Source organism: Gopherus flavomarginatus, chromosome 1, assembly GCF_025201925.1.
Source record: "Gopherus flavomarginatus isolate rGopFla2 chromosome 1, rGopFla2.mat.asm, whole genome shotgun sequence".
Taxonomy (NCBI): domain Eukaryota; kingdom Metazoa; phylum Chordata; order Testudines; family Testudinidae; genus Gopherus; species Gopherus flavomarginatus.
Window position 1 is genome coordinate 187,855,074 of NC_066617.1, and position 24,209 is coordinate 187,879,282.

General features: G+C 40.1%; 2 protein-coding genes across 23 annotated transcripts in view; one reads left to right on the forward strand and one right to left on the reverse strand.

The window, feature by feature from the left end:
• LOC127054628 (uncharacterized) overlaps positions 1-24,209 on the forward strand; it is a 600,194-nt gene that overhangs the window by 415,167 nt on the left and 160,818 nt on the right. The gene's annotated exons all lie outside the window — the stretch shown is intronic.
• The window catches only part of ROBO2 (roundabout guidance receptor 2), a 1,593,247-nt gene that overhangs the window by 182,706 nt on the left and 1,386,332 nt on the right, over positions 1-24,209 (reverse strand). For all 22 annotated transcript variants that reach the window (XM_050956226.1, XM_050956216.1, XM_050956330.1 and 19 more), the window contains 2 exons: positions 3,357-3,514; positions 1,078-1,198 (listed from right to left, as the gene is read on the reverse strand). In XM_050956226.1, the coding sequence (XP_050812183.1) occupies positions 1,078-1,198; positions 3,357-3,514 (279 nt within the window). The remainder of the gene's footprint in view (positions 1-1,077; positions 1,199-3,356; positions 3,515-24,209) is intronic.

The window sequence follows — 24,209 nt, forward strand, 5'->3', positions numbered from 1 at the left end:
CTGGTCCACACAGCGTACTACCTGACGTGTTAAAGCATGGTGGAAGAGACAGTCATGCTCCTTTACAAATTATTTAACCTAATTTGGGGAAAGGGTAAAGACCTTGAAATAACTGCAATAACTACCAAGTAATAAGTCTTATGATTATTCCTAGCACGGTATTCTGTAAAGTGATTCACAGCTGAAAGAAACAAAGAGCAGAAGAAATCCTTTCTGAGTCACACACTGGCTCTAGACCTGGGCACTCCACCATAGATCAGACAGTTGTTTTTGGTCAAATCTTGGAGAGACACACCAAGTTCAACAAACTTCTGTTTTGCACATTCCTTGCCTTTAAGAAAGCATTTGACTCTGTTAACTGAGAGGCTTTGTGCAAAGTACTCAAGTGGTACAATGCTAGAAATAAGCTGACTCAAGTACTGTAGAGTTTGTATAGCCTCGCTTGGTATGCAGTAAGGGTCAATGGAGAGCTGACAGAGTGGTTTGTGAAAACTGGAGTCAAAACAGAGATGAATACTCAGAGATGAATACTCAGTCTAATACTTTTTGCTTTAAAGTAAAATGTGATAAACTCATGAGAACAGCTTCTTAACTATATAGATATTTTTTATCTAAAGACTTTGTATAGTTGATCCAGCTTCTGTGTGCTGTGCTATAACAGCTTTGATCTCAGAGCCCTCTGGGAATAAGAAATTATTTAAACGGGCTATGTTGGTCCAAGTCTCTGTTAAGCAGATATTGTATTAAAAGTGGCTCAATTATACTCGGTAATGTTGTGGGGGAAACCATTATCTACTGGATTAAGGTTTCTGAGTTTATGCATTTCATCAAGGACCTTCAATTAGATTTAAACTATGGACTCACAAAAAAACGACTGCTTCATCCCAGCTTCCAACTTATTACCTGCAACCCTTGAAACTCGTCCTTCATGGAAAATTGTGAAATGTAGCCTGCACATTAGTAGTTACTCTGTCTTTTGTTACCCTGACTTTGTCATCTGGTTTGGCTGTTCAGCTAGATCAATTCAATATTCTGCATGTATAGTAAAAATAAAACAAAAGCTGAGGAAAGTTTTACCAAAGACAGTCAGCTCTGCTGGATCGCTGTCTCGTTCGCCCACCATGTTGGTACCGACACAAGTGTACATGCCAGCATCACTTTTCCTCGTGTTTGAGATCATTAGTTTCCCACCTCGTATCTGTTTGTAGCAAAGAAAATACATTTTAATTTACATAAATAATCAGAAATAAAGGGAAGCTCTTAGATTGCAAAGATCTCAAATATGGGCGGGAGGGTCTTTTTTTTTTTTTAAAGAAAAGCTTTGACATTTGTTGTTTAAGGATTATCAGGCCATCTATTTGGTATTGAACAATACCAATATTACTTGATATTAGGCTCTTCTGAAGTATATTTGACCCCACTTCTGGTCTTGTCCAAATTTTTGTTTTTGTATGATGCCCTTACATTTCCAAACAATTACATTTCTTGCTACCTTTCTTTGGTGATATATGTGGCATCTGCTACACTATTTCTAGTAAATTAATCTGTAAGCCTACTGTACCATAGTGGCACTTTAAAAGAAAGCCTGTTTTATCAATAGTAAATTGATCTCAGCATCTGTAGTATTCCCTTGTACTCTCTGTACTTACAAGGCCAGATTTTCTCCTTATTTCTGACTGGTGCAAATGGGATGGAAACAATCTGCAGTTGCCCAACTAAGAATTCCCTTGACTTCTATATCAACCTCACTTCAACCCCTGAACACAGGCATAGTGAAGAAGAGAATGATCAGGTTGATTAGAAGAAAGGGCACAGCTCAGAGCTGCAAATTTTCAGAAAATGTATGTACTCTTTGTATGTACTCTAAGAAGCTGTTGTAAGTTAGAGCAGCCAATCAGTTGCTTCAACTTGAGTCAGGGCTGGAGCCACTATAACCTGAGACACAGGGAAGTGTAGTAAGCTCCCTGCTACTCTTTCTTCCTCCCCCAGTTTGAGCAGAACTTAGTGGAGACAGTCTGGCCCACAACACCTAGAATAGTATATATATATATAGAGAGAGAGAGAGAGAGAGAGAGAGAGACTATGTAACTGCAAATCTTTACACATCAAAGGCAATCGAGTTTCCAAAGGCCACCATTGTATCAAATTATACCAGCACTGAACAAGGTCAAAATGTATTATGTATAAAATAACTATGTTAAAGGAATACTAAGGTTGCAAAGCCAACTACTCAAAAGTTAGGAAAGGCCAGTATTAAGGTTGCCTGTGCAAGGGTTTTACAGATAACAGCCTTCTTCACTACACAATCCTGATTCATTCTCATCTCTGTCCAGTTCAGCTCTTTTACAACCTATGGTTCGTGTCCTTGGTATCTATCAATGCCTCCTCCCCACTTTCCCAACCAATTCCTTCCTCTCCTCACTTTCCTCCACTTCTCATTCATTTGCATTCAAGTCAGGCTGTTTCCTTGTTCTTCTCCACATCCTCTGGGCACTAACACACTGGAGCATGCCCAATGGAAGATGGAATGTTCAGAGAATTTTGCTGCCAAACTCTAACAAATGTCTCCTGAGCATGTGCAAACTAGTATTTTTAAGAAGCTTATATCTTGGACAAATTTGCATAGCTTTTGAGAGGGAAGGCAAAGAGACATCCCTGACATCTGGGCAACTCCAACTCCAAAGCATAGAAGAGTTATCAATAGAAACGGCTGTAACAGTTCTTTTTTAACATGGACAAAATGATATTTTTTTCCTAACTTTGTTCTCAGAAACAGCTAATCCATTTATGCTTAAACTTTTCAAAATATTCAGCTGATAGGCAGATAGTCAGCATAAAATATTGCTTCCTGATTAAAGTTCAGCAAAGTTAACAGCATATTTAGTAGAAAATAGTAAACAATCTTAACTATAGACTTTGATACCAAGTCTCTCTATGACTAAAGATGGACCTGAGGTGCAAATTTTTAACTTTCAAAGGTTAGCACTGGAGGGTTTGGTTTGGCCCATTGTAGAGACAATCTGGGAAATTCTGCTCCAGTTTCAGAGTTCCAAGGTGTTTAGTTGTGGGGCTAGTCGGGGTGTGGTGCAGGCCCAATACGAATACTTACATCTTCAGTCCTACAATAAGAACTGTGCATGGACACCCAATGTTTGCCTAGTGTCCCAGAAACATCAGTGAAGTTCCATATAAGCACAAGAATTTCCCTGCAGGGAGCCAATTGAATGACGGGGGGTTATATCTTTGTGGACACTGCTATGTAAATTATTCAATGCTCATTCAAATCCATGGAGAAATATATTTTTTAAAAAACATTGTGGATAACTATCTATCAATGGCATTTTGGTAGGACTTACACTGATTCTCTCTTCCCTGTCGTCAATGCGGATTTTATCTTTCTTCCAGTAGATTGTGGGCTCAGGATGTCCTCGAGGAGGCTGGCACTCCAGAATAGCAGGTTCTCCAGCTGCCACAACAACATCGGTAGGGTTTTGGCGAAAGTCATCCCGTAGCACTAACAGAACAAATGAGGAAAGGAAAATAAAACTATTTGGTTTGGAACTGCAACATGCTAAAGGCAAACAAATTGTTTTTCCAGTAAAAGTAGCCTCCAAGTTATTCAAATGATGCCTTTGTATACTAGGTGCACTGTAAAACTCCTTGCAAAATATGTTATTGAGGGCAGAGGGAAGAGGAAAGATGACTCAACAGGTAGCCCCTCTTATCTAATGAACACAGACAAGATGTGCGTGTTTTTACTTTACATTTGCTAAAAGTAAATGCATTGCTCATCATTTAAAAGCAAAAGGACCAATATACACACTGATCCTTTTATCCTTCTATTGTAGATCCACCTGCCAAGTGACATCTGGCCAGCCTGACGCGCTGAGGAGAAATATTCCTTATGGCAGTAGTTCTGGTCTGACACTGAACTCTTTTCATTAAAGATAGCAGCACGCTGGACATTGGTGGTAACCTTTTAAAAATCTGGTGTGCCTCTTCTCTTCAACTGGCACCTTTCTTGTCAGTGATTTTTTCCCCCACTACTGAGTAGATGAAAAGGTTCTAGATATGACACCGCTGGTATCAAATTGTGGAGTTTTGCCTTTATTCAGGAAGGATTATTTTTGATGATCAAATTGGTGCTAAATGATCAGTGTTTTTGAAAGATGTCAAGAAGTTGAGCTGATATACAGTATGCTAGCAGTGCACCTGCTTCTTCTATTCCTTTGCTATTCTTGCAGCCCTGACCAGTCTTGTCTCACACTGCCTAAAAGCATATACATTGCCAAGAGGTTTGAAAACTAAATTAGGCAACACATGCTAGCTCCTTATGTAAATCATGCTGCTGTAAAGCAGGATTAGGTCCAGCGAGTTGGTTCCTGTGTGGGTTGAAATGATATCGACTTCATCATTATTCCTCCATGTGTGTCCTCGTCTCTAGGTTAATTGTCATTCTTATAAACATCAGACTTAAAATAGCTCTAGATAGAGCTACTGAAATTGAATTTAGGGCATTTCCTCTTCTTGAATATCAGGTACGTATGGGCTTCATTACTGCTTTAACACAGTTCCCACCCTTAATGAAACCAGGGCCCTTCGAGAAATTAGAAAACACTTTATCCTAGTGAAAGTGCAGTCAGGAAGAGTTTAATAGAAATTAGTCACTTTCAGTTTATAGGCAGAGTTAATTTACTGCTTTCACTGTTAATAAAATAAAAAAATAACATTTTAAACTGCGTATTTTCTGTTCTCAGACAAGACTAAATTATTATTTATATGCACAAGGATTAGCCTCTGGGTTTGCTGAGGTGAGAGTGCATATAATTGTGGAACTCAATATAGGTGTGGGTTTACAGTTATCGTTCAGCATTTTGGGATACATAAGTAAATCCAATGGGGAGAGGAAATTATATATATATACAAATTATATAACACAAAAGGAGGGGCTATTTCGGCCATTTCTAGAGGTACAAAATAAAAATGATAGGAAGTGGAGGGCAACAAACTGCATTTTGGCAAGGACCCAACCTTTTCCAAAGTAGCACATCTAGTACGTTGAAGGGCATTGTTTAGCATTGCTTTCCAAACAAATTTCTTGCCAAAAGCCTGAACCGAAAAGGTATTTCTGACTAATGCAAATTGCTTGTCCAATGCCAATTTTTGATCCACAATAACTAAACTGAGAGAAAATAGGGTCTTTTGGTTTTTGAGATAAAATGGAATATAAAGAGGGTAACCCATGATACAGAAATAACATGTTGAAGATTATGGGCTGCTAACAATTTGGCACAACAACATGTGTTTGTGGCAATCTTATTAGAAAGACAGTATTTTCCAAATGAAGCCAAGAAAGGCAACATCAGCAGCAATTTCAAGGGAGAGGCCAGGAAAGGAACTTTCGAAACCACCCATTTCTGGAAGTTTCTCTTATATCTGAGAGCTGAAAGAAAGAGAAATGTTTTTGAGTGGAGAAATAGCCTCTTGCACAACTGGTAAACTGCTGCCAAGCATCAACTGTTTCTAAAACTAAAAATCTGCCAAGTGACAGACATTAATTCTTTTGAAGAGGCCTATGGACAACATCAAGTGGTTCCATCTTCATTACATATGCTACTAAACTCATGATTGTTTTAAAAGTTAAACAGATACGTATGACCTGGTTCTTCATTATATTACAGCCCTTTTAATGCAATTCCAGAGATGCAAAAAGGAAATAAAATTAGCAGGGTACACCAAAACGTTCCCCAAAGCATCATGGTTCCATACCACCCAATCACAGTTCTTGACACGGGGTTGAGGTTGAGAGCGTGGCTAGGACACTGTGATCATTTTCAGCAGCCAGAACAATCTCTGAGGGCCACAGGAAAGCAAGAGTAAGTTACAGCAACATGGAAGCTGCTCTGACTTAAGCTAGGAGCAGAGTAGGGCCCCCGCCACCCAAGAATAAGGTTTGAACTCACCTTTTCCCCTCTACTCTTTTTCTATATCAAGTGTGGCTTGGATGGAACACAGAACTGCGATTTAGTGGGGAGAACAACATTGAAACTTGACTCTTGTGGCTGTAACAGATCTATCTAACTATGTACCTCTGAAAGTGTCTTATGTTTTAGAAAATGCAGGAGAGAAAATTGGAAAACAGGAAAAGAAGAAAACAGATAGAGACAAAGGGGAAGAATAGTGGTGGTTGGTGAAATAAAGATGACCAAGAACACAGGAATTATGAAGCACAAAACAATGTGTTAGGTGAAATGGGGGAAAAAAGAAAGAGGGTAAAAGGAAGGGAAATGAAAAGAATAAGGAGGATGAAGAACAAGAGGATGGCATAAAAGAAAGGGAGGAATAAGTATGAATAGAGATCACTTGATGATATTTAGGATGAATACGTGACTCAGGGCTCCCTCATACATTATAATAAGGACAATACAAAGCACAAACATCAATCAGATCAGCATGGCTCTCCAAAACATTTCCAAAAACATCATCCCTAGGAAATAAGAGGAAATGAAGGTCTGAAAGGCCATGTGTACACTACAAATTTTTGCTGCCACAAGTTATGTTGCCATAAAGCCACAAAAGTTAGCATATCCCTTGTGCATGTCCTACCTGGCTCCTTGCATCAGTGCTGCATGTGCTTACCAAGAGCACTTGTGTCAATGCACAGTGTGGTGCACCCCGGTTAGGTATTCCAGCATACAACCTGCTGCTATCCAGTGGGAAGTTTTAGCAATATATGGTGAGGAAGAAACAAGTTGCATGGGGTGACTGAGAGAAGTGGATCAACTTCCAGCATGCAACTGATTCCATTCCATAATGCTATCTATATCCCATAATTTTTGTGCCTTTTTAAAAAATCCCATGAACCCACGTGGTCCTCCTCGCTGTTCCCCATCTCTGTCAGAAGCATGGAGCCTGCACAGCTTTGGACTATTGTCATAAGCATTGCAAACACAGGACACACAATCCTTCAGTATTTGCAGAGCTGCAAGAATCACCAAATCACTGGCGAACATGACAATTTCTTGGAGGACAGATTGCTATGAAACATAGCGAAAATCAATTCAAGGTTGCTGGTGGCATTCTTGGAGCAGCTGCAGATGGTGGAGCAGCATTTCTTGGCCTGAGAAAAACACTGACTGATGAGATTGCATTGTAGCGCAGGCTTGGGGTGACTAGAAGTGGCTGCAGAACTTTGAGATGGGGAAGACCATATTCCTGGATCTGTGTGCTGAGCTTGCCCCAGTCCGCCAGCACAGGGACAGCAGAAAGAGCACTGCACTGACAGAGGAGAAGTGAGTGGCAACTGCACTGTGGAAACTTGCAACACCAGATTGCTACCAGTCAGTGAACAATCCTTTTGGAGTTGGAAAATCCACTGTGGAGGCCATTGCCGTGCATGTGCACAGTGCCATTAATAGCCTCCTGCTACGCAGGAGTATGACTCTCAACCATGTGAAAGACATAGTAGATGGATTTGCACCAACGGAATTCCTCAACTGCGATGGGGTTATAGACTGCACACAAATCCCTATTTTGGCACACAGAGTACCTCTATTTTTCTATGGTTATGCAAGGTTTGATGCATCACTGAAGAAGCTTCAACAGCACAAGCGTTGATTGGTCAGGGAAGGCGCGTTATGTATGCATCTGTAAGAACACAGAAAGCTACAAGCACGGACTCTTTCCCAACCAGTAGTTTGACATTGAAATGCCAACAGTGACCATGTGGGACCCAACCTACCCCTTGCTCAGGAAGCCATAACCCACCACCTTGACAATACGAAGGAAAGATTCAACTACCAGCTCTGTGGTTACAGAATGACAGTTGAATGGATTTGAGTAGACTGAAGGAACACTGGTGGTATTTACTCACAAGATTGGATCTCAGTGAAAAAAATATCAATGATTTTAGCTGTCTGATGCATAACATCGGTGAAGCAAAGGGGGAAAAGTTGCTTCTGGAGTGGGCTTACTGTACATTTATGATTATTACCATGTTTGTCACTGATCCAATAAATCATCTCACACTGTACAGTAACAATTAAGTGGGCGCTTTCAGAACCACTAGGCACGCTGCAGCATATGTTGTGAACTAATAAAAATGAAATGTTTCCAAATAATAGAATTTTATTGAGTTCCAGTACAAAGAAAAATCTGTGCAATTTAAAAAGCAAATATGCTAAAAACTTAATAAATTAATGGAACAGAACTTAACAAGGGAAAAACATTCATGTCCATTTTAGCTACACATGCAGCAACTGTGGCTTTCACAGGTCAGTGTACATGAAGCTGTGGTTGTCCTTAATGGCCCCTGGTGTGAAGCAGTGGGGGTAGGGTTGTGATTCTTGACACCATGTGGAATGTTGTGGGAGGTAGGGAAATGCTGCAAAGGAGTGCTCCATGGGTAACAAAGAGAAGCGAGCCTGGGATTGTTGGACCTATAGGTCCACAAGAGTCTGCAATATCTGTTTTTGCTACCGGAGAAGCCCCATTATGTCCTGGTGTATGCATCTCCCTTTCCTTTTCCTGCTGGGACTCCTGAGCCTTTCTTCTGTCTGCTTTTTCCTTCCAGGCTGTCTGCAATATTTACCCTTCAGGCGCTTTATTCATGGTCTGATGCAGCACTGCATTGTAGGATCACATTGATTGCATCCTGAGTCCTTCCCCCCACCCCCCGTTATCTGGCTCAGGCATTCTGCAGGTGTGGAGGGGGAACCCTCAAGGCCGCAACAGTGGCAGCCACAGATAAAATACACAAAGGTACCATTGTTAGAATAGTCACAAGTGAAAGCGTAAGTTAAGATTCAGAACTTGCTCCCCTAACGTTTTAAACAAGACATGATTATTGACACTTCTGCTTTAGAGGGCTTGTGCACAGCACTACTAACAGCATCAGCGTTGGTGAAAATGGCCCACCAGGAGTGAGGGAAATGAGGAGAGAATTTCTCAGTTGCGTGACACTGTGGGTATACAACAATGACACTGAATAACTGGCACCATTTTCCGGAGGTGGTGGTGATTTTAACTAATATCTCACTTCTGAGGGTAGGCCACCAAAGTCTTCTGGATCCATATGTTGTTAGCCTGTTTACTGTAATGATGCCTGCTGAAATTATTGCTGACTGACATGGGAAAGAATCCTACTGTGGAGTAGAAATAAGGCAGCCATCCCTAGAAGGCTTCAGGAGATGATGCAAAGTACCTCCATGAAAGTTTCTTCAAGATCTCTCAGGACGAATCAAGGCCAGCCTTGTGTACATAAACAAAATGCTCTCCCCGTGGTCTCCACACTTCACTCTAGAGAATGAAAAGCTGATAATGATGCTGCCTCTCTTTATTGTACCACTATTTCTTCTACTATGAGAAAATTAATAAAAAAGTCAGTAGCTGTGTTATGTTAAATTGGGGCTGCAAAAAGTAGTCACTGTAACAGGAAATACAATTACACACTCACCTGAGGTTCCTTTCCCTGCATCGTGCTCACCCGTGTTTGACTACTGGAAGCACCTGGACTGTGGTGGAGTCTCAAACAGTCTCAAACTGGTTTGTGACATAGCTAGATTCTCCAGATCCCCATCTTCCTCCTCCTCATTATTCGTGCCAGAGGCCTGTGGCTTGGGCTCCTCTGAGGTAACCACAATGGTGTGCCAGGTGGTGGTCTCCAGCAAGTATGGCACATAGCTCTTTGTAAAGGTGGTAGATCTTTAATTTGGCACCAAATCAACTGTTGGCCTCCTTGGCCTTTTGACATTCATGCAGTACTGCTGCTGATCCTTGTTGTACCTCTTCTCCCATATCCTCAGTGCAATCTGCTTATAGATGTCCATGTTTCTACAGCTGGTCCATAGCTGTACCTGCACAGACTCTTCTCCTCACAGGCCTAAGAGATCCAGTATTTCTTGTATACTTCAAACCAGAGCATGTAGCCAGTATGGTCAGCTGGGCAGCTGTACACAAGAACGGAGAGTTGCTAGATGTATTTGCCAAGCTGAACAATCAGGAAAATGCATTTCAAACATTCACAAGGCTTTAAAAGGAAGAGGAGGGAGCCTTCTTGTCTCTGTGACCCCTGGGCAGTGGAGTTCACAACTGTGATCAGACCAATCACTGTTTGGCATTGTGGGACAGCTGGTGGAAGACTGTCAGGGTTGGCATAAGTAACACAGTCTGCACTCACACTGTATCGACCACAGCCTATTGAACATGGCTCAATGCTATTCAGGGAAGTGGTGTTACTACGTCGCTGTAATGGAGCACTTAAGTTGGTGGGAGACAAATCTAAGTATAGACACATGCACAATTAGGTTGACACAAGGAGGGTCATGCCAACCTAGCTTTGTGGAAACCAGGCCTTAGAGGCAGAGGTTTCAGAGTGGTAGCTTGTAATTCAAATGTCCCAGCAGCACCAGCAAGAAACCCAGCTGCACAGGAATCAATGGAAGAAACCAGCATCAGCTGAAAGTTGAGTTTACACATTACAATGTGGAAACACACATGAAAAAGTTGCACCTCAACTTCGTGCATTCATCATATCCAACAGCTCAATGGTCTGTGAAAACAGAAAAGGCTGAGAACTGCAGAACATTTTTTCAGCAAATTATTCCCGACTTCTTCATATTTTCAAGAAACCATTAGTGTATCTTAGCAGAACACCATCTCCTGACACTGATTGGAGCCTTTTTGTTCATTCCAAAACCCAACACTTCTCAGAGTCTTTCTAGAAGTCTACAAATAATGGCTGTCTAAAAATTCAAAGGTAAGTGGTGGAAGGCTATAGACAATTCCAATTTCTTCATCCAGTGTCCTTTTTTGCTCTAGTCTCACCCTCTGAGCATTAGTTGACCTAATCTTGGCACTTAAAGGAGGATGTACAGCCTCCTTTATGTTTGTCATTAGTGTTACTCTACATGTGACAAAGGATACTGACGAGAAGTATGGCCAACATCCGGCCCAGTGTGACTCCACACCATAACTTCCATAGTGCTCCTGATATCCTCAGGCAGTAAGAATCTTCAGGCCACTTCTAAATCCAGATGTCAATTATGACAGCACAAACAGTGCCATGCCATCAGGCCAGCCTCAGTGAGGCATATTCCTTACATCTGAGGTTCAGAAATCTATGATTGGCATTCTGCTGCAGCACCACTAAGTAGAAACCTTACTGGATTCCTTAAGGATTTGATGTTTGAAAAGGATACACATATTGTACATATAGTTTGATGATGATGTTGGGGACAAAAAGTTAATTAAAGTTTGAGCAGCGTCACAGACAACCATACTTTAGAGCTGCAAGGAGACTGATCAAACAAGATAGATGTCTGTGAAGAATCATCTCTCATCTGAAGTTCTGAAAGGCAATTTGGGAAGTATGCACAAGTATATTAACTGGCAGCAACTACATCCAGCAATAGAAGTATTGAGATAAACACTTGCAGGCAATGCACCTGCTATAATGAACAAAAAAGTCCCGCTACCAAGGCAACTGCTTACCAGCACCTGCCAGCTTAGGCCCAAATCCAGGCCCTGGTCAAACTGATGCCCATAAACTCAGGAAATTATATAGATACTGAATCAGGGCTCTAACAATGTGTTTAAAAGAGCCAGAGGAAAAAACAATGTTTTATGAGGGTGGAGGTACAGGGGTCAAAATTATTGTAGGCTAGAAAGCTATCCCTTAATCCTACTTTCCACTACAGCAGCGTTCAAGCCCTTAGGAGTAAAAACAACATTTTTATAGGATTTACATTTACATGATGATTACAAATAACCATCTGTCTCCTTCTAGTTTTTCAATCTGGTCCATGTCCCACGAGCCCCAAGTCTGTGGTCAAAGCAGCTAAGCTGGAAGGAAGAAGTACAGGCCTGTCAGAAGGCTTGGAATAATTACATTCTTTTTTCACCAGCACTCAGCTTCCCTCCTTCTAAGGAACATCTGAGATGATTTGTTAAAAAAAAACAAAACAAAAAAACCCCCTCCATAATTTTTCCTCCTCATTGAATGATGCTGCCTTAAAATACAGCTACATCTGTCAATCTGACTAGAGGGTATAAAAACATACCCAGTAAATATTAATGTGATGCTGCAGTTTGGGTCCTGGTAGTATGTCTTGTTCCTCCCATTCTGTTTAGTGCTTATCCGAAACTTTAAGCTTTTGTACCACCACAATGTTGGGAACATGACATGCAGATTGGTCTCCTCCTGATCTGAGGCACTCTCCCACATGCATTTACCCAAATAAGGCAATTTCACCTTCTCCTCAGCCCACATCATTGCTGCTCTGGCATTTCTCTCATGTGAGGGATGTTGATATGCACGATCAATATGAATTATAGTGCCAAATAACTGACAGATGTCATGATTTATAAACTGAACAGCCTAAAGATTATTACACATTAGACACAGTATGGTGCTGGGGTGGGGGTGTCTGAGAATGTTTTGTTTTATTTATTACAAATTGACATGGCCACAGAAGAATCTGAAATTGTTCAAAGAAAGGTGAGAAAGAGAAGCAGCAGTCGTGGTCAACCTCCCTTGTGAAGGATATTGCACCTTCTTTGAGGCCACATGTGCTCTACCTTTCTGCTTCAGCTGCTGGATCAGATATATGCTCCATTGAGGCAGGCAACATAGCCTGGAAAAAAAGGTTCACACCAGTACTCTTAGCAGAGAGTACATTTCATATCACTGTATGGGCCTGTATACATATAGCACAGTTTCCCTAAAGATGTGCTGACACTTCTTGGAAAACTTTGAAAAAACATGAAACAATTCTACCTATATATCTTAATTTCTCTCTCTCCCTGGAATCTCCCTTCTCTGCCCTTCCCTCCCACAAAACAGATATTTCTAAGGCATCTAATACTTAAACACATGGGGCAAAACTTTCAAACTTGAGTGCTAAAATTAACAACAAAATCAGTGGCTTACTTTCTGTGATGTAAAGCCCCCCTGATGTTAATAGTAGGACCAGTGGAAATTACAGTGGGGGACAAAGCTGCAGAAGAACATTTGCCGAAAAAAACTTGCAACTTCATTTCTGAAAAAAGCATCTACTTCCCCATTTTAAGTCACAACCTAAAGTTGAGATTTTCCTTTACCCTTTTTCTTGCAAAATACTCAACTGAACTCTGCATTTAAGTTTCCTCCTTAATACTATTACTTAAAGGTAGTAGTCTCTTTATTTACATCTCTCAAGTAGGACCAATAAAGTACTGAACAATGCCCTGTACTGATTCCAGCACTATAGATTGGCTCAGCCCACATACAAAAGGTGTAGATCAGGGATCAGCAACCTTTGGCCTGCAGTCTGCCAGGGTAAGCTCCCTGGCAGGCCGAACTGTTTTGTTTACCTACCGCGTCTGCGGGTTCGGCTGGTCGGGGTTCACTGCTCCAGGCCAATGCAGGCTGCAGGAAGCGGTGCAGGACAAGGGATGTGCTGGCCGCCACTTCGCGCTGCCCCCATTGGCCTGGAGCAGCGAACCGCAGTCAGTGGGAGCCGCGATCGGCCGAACTCGTGTACGCGGCAGGTAAACAAACTGGCCTGGCCCTCCAGGGGGCTTACCCTAGCGAGCTACATGTCAAAGTTTGCCAATCCCTGGCATAGACGGTAGAATTCTGGGGACCAAATCCTGAGGTACTTTCCAGACAAACTCCTACTGAGGACAGTTAGGAGTTCTTTACAAATTCATTAAGAAACTCAGGATCTGGGACAAACTTAGGGAAATCTTTACACATTTTCCACAGTGTCACTGGACTCTTGCCATTAACTAGCTTATTTCACAAAGGTGCGATACTCTCCTGACCTTTCTCCTTCCTTATTTATAGCATGAACTGCAGCCATTAGTTACAACCCTGCAAGTCAGACTTTTAAATTTCTCATCAATAGTTAATTATCCCTTTTGGAGGGACTTGCTAACATATTTTCTTTCACACACACAATTATATAGGCATGGGAGCTTGTTTGCTATAACCTGATTTTGATTTTTCACATGCCTCTGTTGTACTTTTCACATGCCTCTGTTGTTTGCTACTGAAAAACTATATAATGTCCTTCTGACTCACTGTGTTCAACTGAATGCAACCTGACATTGCCTTATTTTCCATGAAAGATTTTATTTCACTTCTGGAAGACATAAAGACTGGATGTTTTTCTAAATCAAAAATGTAACATATTTATGTTTAAGCTTCCTGATTGAAAACAAAGTTATATCACCTATCTGCACTGTGCTGAAGTCCCAATAACCTTCTCTTTTTTTTACCCCCTAATGAATTCTGAATGCTGCAGTTAACATTCAGCAATCTCATTACCCATCTACCATAAATCTTCAAAAGCATCAGTGTGTTTTGACAGCCAAGCAAGGGAAGGGGAAGCAATATGCATATCCAAGCATTTTTTATGAATGCAGATTTCCTAAAGACCAAATTTAAATGATTTCAGAAACCTAACACTGCATTTGTGACAGTGAGTGCCAGAGGAGGTGTTGGAAAATCTTTTCCCCACAATGGAAAGCACAATTATATTTTTCTGATGTTGTTAAGTACATTCTCTTTTGATGCATGCACTATGAAAATAGATTGTTAATGCCAACAAGGAGTCTGCTACTGAAAAATTACATGTTCTTAGAACGAAAGCAACAACATTTATTTTATACTTAAAAGTTCACAGAGGCTTTACAAACGAGTTGGTAACAAGACTTCAGAAACATTATTTTGGCAAATGTGTGTACAGTACTTGGCTGTTGGAAGTCTTAAGATTTAACAAGGATCAGACATTTAACAGTTTACTAGAATAGTTATTTAATGATCCTTTAAACTGAAGTCTGACATTAGCTTTTACGTGCTCTTTAGACTTAATGGGCTACATATTGAGAAAACCATGGGCAAGTAATTTATTTTCCCCAACTAATGTATGTATCGTACGTGCCATTATGTGCTACTAAAACAGTGCTGTATCTTCAAAGGATGTCACCTGCATGAAGTGAATGTGAGAAATACAGTCATTCCTGTTTTGCAGCACAAATAAGGGATAACAAGTTTCAGTACTACCGAAATATTTCGTACATCACCTATGAGAATCTTCAAAGCTTTGTGGAAAATCAATTTTAATTACATTTCCTTCCAAAGGTTAGTCATGATGATGAGCAGTAGAAGCCATAAGCATATTTAAGAAGTTCATTTCTATTGTAGCTTTCATTTTGTACTCTTGGTACTATTGAGATACTCTGTAAAGTAAAATAATTCAAGTATGAAGTAAATATATTTCTATATCATCAAATAAAGAACCGTATAGGGAATCGCCAAATACGTTTGGAATGTTTAAACATATGCTTCCAACTTGCCTGACTTAAAATCTCTCTGACATATTACAAACAATGAAATAGTAGACATAAATAATAGCTACCATTTCTTAACATTACTGGTGTGAGAACTCCTTCTCTCCAGCTCCTATTATTTGGACTAGTTTTTCAGTATTTCCCCATGTCATCAACTACCTACCTCACTTCAATTTTACCTTAAGACATAGCTTCTGTTCCTTGCCTCTGTCTCTTAATTTCTCAACAATACTTGAACTCTGGTTCCACTGGCAGAAGCTACAGAGGCTACCTCTTCACTATCTGCTGTATTGGTGGGTAGCAATCGATTTCTCAGGGATCGATATATCACATCTCATCTAGACGTGATATATCGATCCCCGAATGAACTCCTATCGATCCCGGAACTTCACCAACCCGAACGGCGGTAGCGGAGTTGACATGGGGAGCCGCGGACATCGATCCCGCGTCGTGAGGACGGTAGGTAATTCGATCTAAGATACTTTGACTTCAGCTACGTTATTCACGTAGCTGAAGTTGCGTATCTTAGATCTATTTCCTCCCCTAGTGTAGACCAGCCCAGAGAAGGAGACTCACACACTAGCAATGTTAAGATTTCATGGCGACACACACACACAGTGGGGAGGACAGTGAGAGATGAAGAAGGAAGGAGAAAAGGAAAGATAGAGCCAATGGGTAAAATTTTCAAAAATGACTAAGTGACTTAGGCTCTGAAGTGCCACGTTCAAGAGTCTCATAGGATTCTAGGAGCCTAAATCTCATTGAAAGTCAATGAGACTTAGATTCCAAATTCACTGGGGGGAGTGAAAATGTTACCCAATGCCTCCAGGCAAGTCCATGGAGCAAATTTAAAATAAGAAGGGCATTTTTAAATGGATCTTGAAGAGGGAACCAATTAATGTTTGTGTGAGAAGCATACAACCTGTTGAATACTAACTCTAGCCCCATATGCAGCACACTGGATTCAACCCAAGAGTTCTGCTGGACTGAGATGGCCTGGTATCCTTTATTTCCGTTTTCAGATATTTAGGAAATCATGGCCCTTTCACACTTCTAATAAGTGAGGAAAAATGTTAGCAGGGATAACAAAGAAGCATTTTTCATCTTCTTAATGCCTTATCACTACTGACAATAGATGAAATTCACCTGCCCATAATCCTCTACCCACATTTAATATTGTATTTAGATTACAGGTCTACACTATACTGCAGGAAAAAAAGATGTGCTACAACATAGACCTAATATCCAGTTGAATTTATTAGGGAATCATGTCAGTTACAATTTCATCACTGCAAACTAGGAAATGAACCAAATACGTGATCCACTGAATAGCACTAGCTGAGACACTGTCTTTCACATACTGTCTCAAAACTGAAAATAACTTTTTCATTAAAAAGCATAACCTGCAAGAAATATTTGGCAAGTTTTGAAAAGTAGGCATGAAACTTTCCAAAATTAATTTCCAAGCAAATTACTTAACAGGAAGCAAATGCATATGCAAACGTTTTTTATGAATGCAAAAGCAGCAAAGAATCCTGTGGCACCTTATAGACTAACAGATGTTTTGGAGCATGAGCTTTCGTGGGTGAATACCCACTTCATCAGATGCAGATTTCCTAAAGACCAAATTTAAATGATTTCAGAAACCTAACACTGCATTTGTGACAATGAGTGCCAGTGCGTGAATTTTCTCCTGTTTATTTTCAGATGGGGAAAGAAGGAGAAGTAGGAATTCACATAGCCCTAATTATTATTCAGTACATAGAGCAAGAGGGAAGAAAAACTAAAGCAGCAGGAGAAAAGGCCAACAACAATAGCCTAAAGCAACAGTTTAGAAGGGGAATCTCAGCATCCTGGGGGAGGTCAGAATCTGGGTGTCCAGTTCCACCTTCCAATAATACCTCTCTGTGAATAAAAATCAAAATGACTTTCAGTATTTGGTTCCATCAGAATCTTTAGATGCTCATACAAATGCTGTGGCATAATATTTTGAATTGCCGTGAAACCCCCCGCCCCTGCCCCCCCATCTCCCTAGATATTCTAACTAAAATGATAGTTCATGTACAACAAATTTTGCAAAATGGGATTAGAACAAAAGGGACCAGTCTCTCCACACCCTTCTGAATCCTCCAGCAGCTCGCAGCAATACAAAGTCAATGTAATTACATGTGTGGATTCCCCTAATGCAGTAGTTCTCAACCAGTTTATCATTGTGGGCTGCATATGACCCCTACTTCCCAGTGTCCCCCCCTCACTGCCCAGAGCCCCCCCCCCAACCTGCCCAGATACCCACTCTCCCACCCCTTGTCCTCCTGCAGCACTTACCAGCCCCCTGCTGGCAAGAGCTCTCCTGAAGGCTGCCTTTTGGCTCTCCCACTCTGCCAGGCCCACCCCCTGACAGACAAGAGCACAAATTTTGAAATTTTCAGCATATAGCTAGGCCGCAGCTGTGTGCTAATTGGGGCGCGAGTTGAGAACCGGTCTGCCGTAACGTAAGGGAATCTCTCTGCTGGCAAAGCAACATAATAGTCAGTGCTATGGCATTTCTCCCCTATCCCAACCCATAGCACAGGAGGCATTTTGAGGGTCTAGCCAGAATACTACTAGGCTCCTACAATCCCTAGCTCTGGGAGTAGCCTTTTGGATGTTAAAGCAGCAAAACACAATTTAACTGCAGCCTTCTGACTGCTCTAAACTGTTGTGGTGCCAGAAAGGGCCAAGTATTAAGGAAGATAAATGTGAAATAAAGCCACCTTTACAGTTCTTCCCACTCCTCAACATGTCCATGTCTGGCACTGGCATAGCTGAAGATCTGGAGCAACAGGTGAATATCTTATGAACTGCCCACGTGTATTTTATTACAATGATCATAAAGCATATTAACAGTTCAAGTGACACCCATGAAAAGGTGAATTTGTATACATCCAAGGAACTACTGTCATTTTTCAATTAGATTAGCCAGTGAGAGTTTTATTGACTAGATAAAATGTTCAGATACCATGGCGATGAACGCAGTATAACAACCAAATAAGCAGAGATTAGATTCAATGGAATTTGACACAATGTACATTCATCCCAGCACAGTATTTACCTGCACTTTGGAATGTGTTGTAGTCTCTATATTTAGAATGGGAAATTGAGAAAATAAAATGGTTCATGTAATTAACACAGAAAATAATTGTGATGGGATTTCTCTGAGATCAGACAGAACTGGAATTCTTCTTTAGATTGATTATATGGTTTCAATTAAGGTGAATTGAATTAAACTCTCCACAGGGGTGGACACCAGTGATTCTACACCTTCCTCTCTGAGAGATTCCAGATGTTGGGGTTGAGCACTTTTTCTTCCTCCTCAACAGCTTTCAAATACTGGCTAGTGGGTTTGGTCTCACTCCCTCTCCTGCTCAATCTGCACATCAGGCTGTTAGGGAAGAGCAGAAGGTTTTATGAATTGTAGTGGCACCAGTATGCAGGTGGCACTCAATTCTACATCAAACTTGTATTAAAATCAATTTTTCCTGTTTTGTGCTGTCTGAGTACGGCATAAACTGGTTGGGACTGACCCAAAGGAGTGATGGTGCTGTCAGAACAACCAGGAACGTTGTGCTGTTCTTTTCCTGTATGGTTCCTAGCCACTGTGGCCCATTAGAGTCTTCACTGGTTTTGCATATATGTAATATCAGAGGTGACCCAGTATTGCCTTTTTTTCATCTACAGCTAACCAAGAGACTGCCAACTTTCCTCCCAAATGCAGACTTCATTGTCTGTGCTTGACACGCTCCCATTAATTACATGTTCTGTGTTGCATTCACATTATTAGATAAACTTCTGTGGTCCTTCAATGGTCTTGGCCTCTATTATTTAAGAGATCACCCTTCCTTTTCATCTTACCATGATAGTTGAGATCTGCTGGGTTATTTTAGCCTAGAACTAGCAATAAGGAATTTTCTTTTAAGGGCCCATGCCTTTTGAATTCATGCTTCATAGTCTGAAAAGGCTCAACTCTGGCAAGTTGTAGATTACAACATAGGGTTTTCCTTTATTCACAGTTAGGCTTTTGGTAGAACATTTTATTATTATTATTAATTATTAATTATTATTAGTATTCCAGTTAGTTGGCTGTCTAAGGTCAATCACATTTTTATGAAAGGCATGGCTGTTTGTGAGTTAGTTTTGATCTCTTTTGTTCAATGTCTAGCTGGCTTTTTGTTATAGTTACTGTACAAGACAGTAAATAACTAAAACAAATACAACACACAAGGGTCTCATATTTCTCTTGACCCAACAGACTGTGGTATCAACCAAACATTTATTTTTTTGCTGGTTACAATATTTACTACCAATATGAGAAAGAATGCTCCACTCATTCAGAACAATAAATAATATTATATTTCAGATATTGAAACACATTTTACGTTCTTTTTTAATTAACCATCTGAGCACTATCCAGTCAAGATAGATCCCTCCATCAAACCATTTTAAACAGGCAGATGTCTCTGTTAGCTTCTTTCATAATAAATATATTGCCATTATTTATAGCTTGTCTTCAGATCCCAATAACAATGATAAATCCATTAGACTTCACTTTCATTGTTCCTGATGTTTCAAAAAATCCTAGGTGGGATTACAATCTGATAATACAGAGTCTGGTGTACATTGTATCTTATTTAGGAACGAACTGGAGAAGAATAAATTTGACTTAGGGCTTCTAGTATCAAATACTTTTATTAAAAAACTCAGAATAATAGCGAGTAAATCCATGTGTTCACATCAATATAATAATGACATTATTACACCTATTAACAAATATAGATCTGCTGATGGGGTTTTGGCTGACAGGACATCATAAAATGAATTATATTCCTTCTTAAACAATATAATTAACTCTTAATGAACCTTTCCCTTTCCCCAGTAAATTCAATTTTGTCTAATCCTTGGGTTTATGGTAATGTTGAGCTCATTAAAATGTTACTTAAAACTCATTAAAATGCACACTGAGAGGTAACAGCTTCATTACGGTAATATGTTGTAAAAGAAAAAAAGAATGCTTTATTATCATTTAATTGTTTCAAAACTGAATACATTTGCATAATGATAAGGTTCACGGGATATTTTCAGTGGTACTCAATAATTAAGCAGCTCAGTAATTAAAAATGCATTTTCTAAAAATAAGTTTATGTTATTGCCTATTCCCGGTTGTTTTTTCAATTAGAAAAAGTGGACATATCAATACAGTTCATACTATCTCAGCAGCTGATATTAAAAAGATTTTAATACTCTCGGTCCTTGATAAAATTTTGTTCCCAGCATTTTCTATTGAAAAAATTGCATTCAGTATGCCTTTTATATTGTTTAAAGATAAAATGTAGGCTTTATAATGAAGTTATAATACTCTCCAATCTTTTATTTATTCTTTCAATACCAGGATATCAGATGTTAGGCACATCACTGGCCTTTCAGCTTTGGAAGCCTGGTTTCCACCTCTAATTTAAAAGTTACAAATGGAAAGGAATTTTGTGGTCTCAGTCTATATGTGGGGAGAAAAATCTCTAAAATTTTGATACTATTTATAATCACCATATATGCAGACTATACAACAGTCCCTTATCTTTACAGCATCCATACACTGAGACTGGGGTCAGCTGGGACCCAGTTCAGGTTTTAGGGCAAACCAGATTATCCATGAGGCTGCTCTAAATTGTGTCTAGCCTGAACAGCCTTCAAGGGCCTGGATCAAATGCCAGGGTAGCTGCAGCACAACAGAATTCTAGCCATACCCCTTTACCTTGGTCAAATCCATGAGGGTTACACCAACTCTATATCACACAGGATTTTTCCTTCTCTAGGGAACTCCCCAGCTAGGAGGCATGTCATCTTTTTGATTGCTTCTCACCGCTAGAGCAGCAGAAAGTTCCAGTGGCAGAAGCAAGGATCTGGCCCAGTATATAGAAGCTTGAACAGAGTGTATCTGTATTATCAGGATAGTTATTATCTCTAGGTGCATGATGTATAGGTTTAAACGAAAATATCAGCCTGATCAGACTTGTCTATATAATTCCAATCTGAATAAATTGTTCTGTCTTTTTGGGAATTCACCTGGCTAGGTCACAGGTCTAGACCTATCTCCAACATATTGTTTGAGAGCAGCGAATATCAAAAATATAATAATGATGAAACCAGTATTTATGGGCTAAAGATAACGCTGCACAGCTCCTTACATAAACTCCAGATTAAGAAAAATGTAACTCTGGTGCTCAGTATTTGCCATGTGAGTATTGGCTGAAAGGTGATGTAATGCTAACTGAGACTTAACGCTTGCATTTACACACCTAAACAAGTTTTCCAGAAAAGATGCTGACACATACATGGCTTTCTAGGACATCTAGCCCAGACCCTAAGGATATGTCTACACTGCAATTAAAAACCCACAGCAGGCCCAGGCCAGCTGACTCTGGCTCAGGCTGTGGCACTGTTTAATTGCAGTGTAGACTTCTGGGCTTAGGCTGGAGCCCAGTCTATAGGACCCAGTGAAAAGGGAGGGTCCCAGAGCTCGGATTACAGCCTGAGTTTGGAATTTTACAGTGCAATTAAACGGCCGCACAGCCTGAACTCTGCGAGCCTGAGTCAGCTGGCATGGGCCAGCCACAGGTGTGTAACTGCAGCATAGACCGATTCTGAGATGAGGAAAGAAAGAGACATCTTTGAAGCTGAGAGTCAGACAAAGAACTTTTAACCATGACAGCTTTTCAGGCCCCTTGTAATTTTAGTTTACTCCCAGACAAGTGATATTTTCAGTAGTATTAAACTAAGGACATTTATTTCTGTATAAATCCTTTATATTGTGATTTTTTTCGCTGTCAATTTCTGTAAACTGTTTATATGTGTGTACACTACAGCACAACCCCAGAGTTATGAACTGACCAGTCAACCACACACCTCATTTGGAACTGGAAGCATGCAATCAGGCAGCAGCAGAGACCAAAACACAACAAAAAAGCCCGACACCCAAAAACAATACAGTACAGTACTGTGTTAAAGATAAACTACTAACAAGTAAAGTTTCAAAGTTGTATTAAGTCAATGTTCAGTTGTAAGCTTTCGAAAGAGCAGCCACAAATGTTTTGTTCACAGTTATGGACGTTTCAGAGTTACGAACAACCTCCATTCTTGAGAAGTTCGTAATTCTGAGGTTCTATTGTATATATAAACACACATAGATATGCGTGCACACACCAACACCACACACAATTAAGACACTCGGAATATGGTTTCAAAACTGATTACTGAGGGAGTTGCCTGACTAGCATGTCAAAGACAAAAACTGAACTTGAACATGTTGTGATGGCAGACCCAGGAATATGGAACTGCTTAAGTACAAGATCACTGCACAAAGAAGGTTTGTGGGTCTTCACATCCATAGAATGCTAGAGGAGGACTAGCGGTCGTCTTGTAGGCAGAAAAGACAAACAACCTGTAAAGTGCTAAGCACAGTAACAGCACAAGTGGTTAGGTTAACTCAAGGTTATTTAAACTCTGTTTAATGAGAACAAAATTTACTGATGTATTGGTGAGGAATGATATTCTTGGGGGAAGCACTGGACTGGGACTCAAGAGAAACAGCCTTCAATTTCCAACTTTGCCACAGATTTCCTTGGGGAAATTGGACAAATCAACTAATCTTCCAGTCCATAGTTCCCCTTCTGGAAAATAGGGATAATAGTTCTTTTCATTCACATTTTGTCTATTTAGATAACTCTTAGCTCAAAGAGCTCACAGTCTTTTGTAAGTACTTTCTGCAGTACTCAGCACAAGGGCTCCCATGGATATTTCTGTAATACAAACAATAATAAAGTATTCAAAAATCAAACGAATATAGGATACTGACTCCACTAGACCACAGTATGTTGGCCTGAAAATTGTTCTGTAGTACAAGTCCGGTGATGTTTCTAAAATTCCTGTTGATACATCCTTAATAAACATGTGGCAGTAGAGATTTACGTGATCATTTCTATAATCTTTCACATTTCATGTTCTGAGCCTTTTCAAAAGAAAACAAACAACATATCATTTTGGCCAAGAAAATAATCTCTCATTTTATCTTTATTGCACACACCAGCAGATAAGTTATGTCATTTCTCTCAAACACAGTGTGAGATGCCTGGAAATAAACAACCCAGACAGAAAATAAGTAACTTCCACAATAAGTATTAATATTAAACTATCTTTGTTGTATTTCCATGTATCGAATAAGCAAAGTTAAATGAGATACCATAAATGCAAAATAAAAGATAGATGACACATTTGAAAGAAAAGTAATTACACATTATATTTACTAAAACTTCCCATCTCCATTGAAACTTCCCATCTCCATTGAAACGCTAGCAACAAACAGCTTAAAAATACCAGTTGAAAACATTATAGGCTCAATTATCAACTGATATACATGGCAGGTCATCACTGCATAGCTTAAACAATCCATTGCTTAGCACGTGCATACAAGTGCTGATTTTATATTATTTGCAACATTGTGGTCCTGTATACATCCAAGCCTTAGAGGTATATTTTTAAAAAAATATATATGTTTATATTTCTCAATATACAAACAAATGAAACCAATAACATTTTAATTGGGAACCAATAGAGTTAATTTCCACATAAACGTCACCCTTTCTATCTTGTCCTCTCTAATATGTCCTTGTCCCAGTCCTGTCTGTTCCCCATCTCTCACTCTTCATCTCATTCCCACACCTTTTGCTAACCCAGTCCCATCTTCCACTCCTCAGGTTTCTCAGTTCTAGGCCCCTCGCCCTAGATAGTTCAAGTCACAGGGCTCACTGTCCAAGTCCCAATGCCCACCACTGTGAGGACCGAGGGAT